The sequence below is a fragment of the Sinocyclocheilus rhinocerous genome, unplaced genomic scaffold, assembly GCF_001515625.1.
Source record: "Sinocyclocheilus rhinocerous isolate Xijiao unplaced genomic scaffold, SAMN03320098_v1.1 scaffold5608, whole genome shotgun sequence".
Taxonomy (NCBI): domain Eukaryota; kingdom Metazoa; phylum Chordata; class Actinopteri; order Cypriniformes; family Cyprinidae; genus Sinocyclocheilus; species Sinocyclocheilus rhinocerous.
The window spans coordinates 3,827-4,850 of NW_015631100.1; the positions used below are offsets into that span (position 1 = coordinate 3,827).

The 1,024-nt window shown below is 41.3% G+C and overlaps 1 protein-coding gene across 1 annotated transcript in view; it reads left to right on the forward strand.

Moving 5' to 3' along the window:
* Positions 1-1,024, forward strand: part of LOC107741604 (uncharacterized) — a 4,531-nt gene that overhangs the window by 2,320 nt on the left and 1,187 nt on the right. Inside the window, exon 3 of the mRNA XM_016554363.1 lies at positions 725-795. Within this exon, the coding sequence (XP_016409849.1) occupies positions 725-795 (71 nt within the window). The remainder of the gene's footprint in view (positions 1-724; positions 796-1,024) is intronic.

Sequence of the window (1,024 nt, forward strand, 5' to 3'; positions counted from 1 at the left end):
GGGCAACTATATTCACAAATAATATGTTTTATGTCTTATATATGTTTGATGTGTTTCCTGTAATCGGTGCAAGTTTAAGCAATGTTTAACTTTTCCTTTTAGTAGATAAGATTATTAATGTGTATGCAAACTACCTGTTATTTGATGTTGAACGAAAGCTTGTTTTATTCCCACAACATTGAAATGAGTGAAAAGCTGTTATTTTGAACAGTGTGTGTTGTATGCCACTTTATAGAAGTATTAACAAAATCTTTGCAGAGACATTTCCCCCACGTGATGTCTTGAACAGCATGTTAATTTATGCATGAGAAGGGAACCACACAGGCCATGGCTAAGCCTTGCAACAAGTCGATTGGAAGATCGCGTCGTGGGGCGGACCAAAATCAGCCTGCTCAAAAATGGACACAAAGCCCTCGTGGCTTGCTCGCTCTCTCTCTCTCTCTCTAAACCTTTGGCTCTTCGCCCTGGTGACCGCGCTACAAAGCGCACACCCGCTGCACCATCAAGCGATCGGGTCATCCAGAACTCAAACACTTCAGTTGAAACTTCGTGACTGCCAGAGATCTTCAAAAGCCTAAAGTCTTACAAACTCAGACTCTTTCAGAAGAACTGCCAAAGCCTCTGCGTCACCAGGAAACCCCATTCATCAGGAGGGCATCCCCAGAAACTACGTCATCCAGACGCCAGATCAGCAACCAATCAAATACGCAGGGATGCCCTCAAGCAGCCAACAAGCTCAATTCAGCTGTCAGCAAAACGCAAGTAACAAACAAAGTCTTCTATCTGCTGAAATCGGTGCTGAATTAATTAAGCAGCAAACATAAGCTAAGAACTCAGAACTCCGTTAAAATCCTCATCCTTTCAACCGTATGTGTGTGTGTGTATGTGTGTGTGTGTTTTCATTAGTTTAGTTTAATGTAATCTAGAATAGCCAATAAACTGTTGTTTCATTATAAGAATTATTGTCTTGTGTCGTGAAATTTTTAAAGTTAAACCCTGCCCAGATCTTAGTTACTTACCTAGC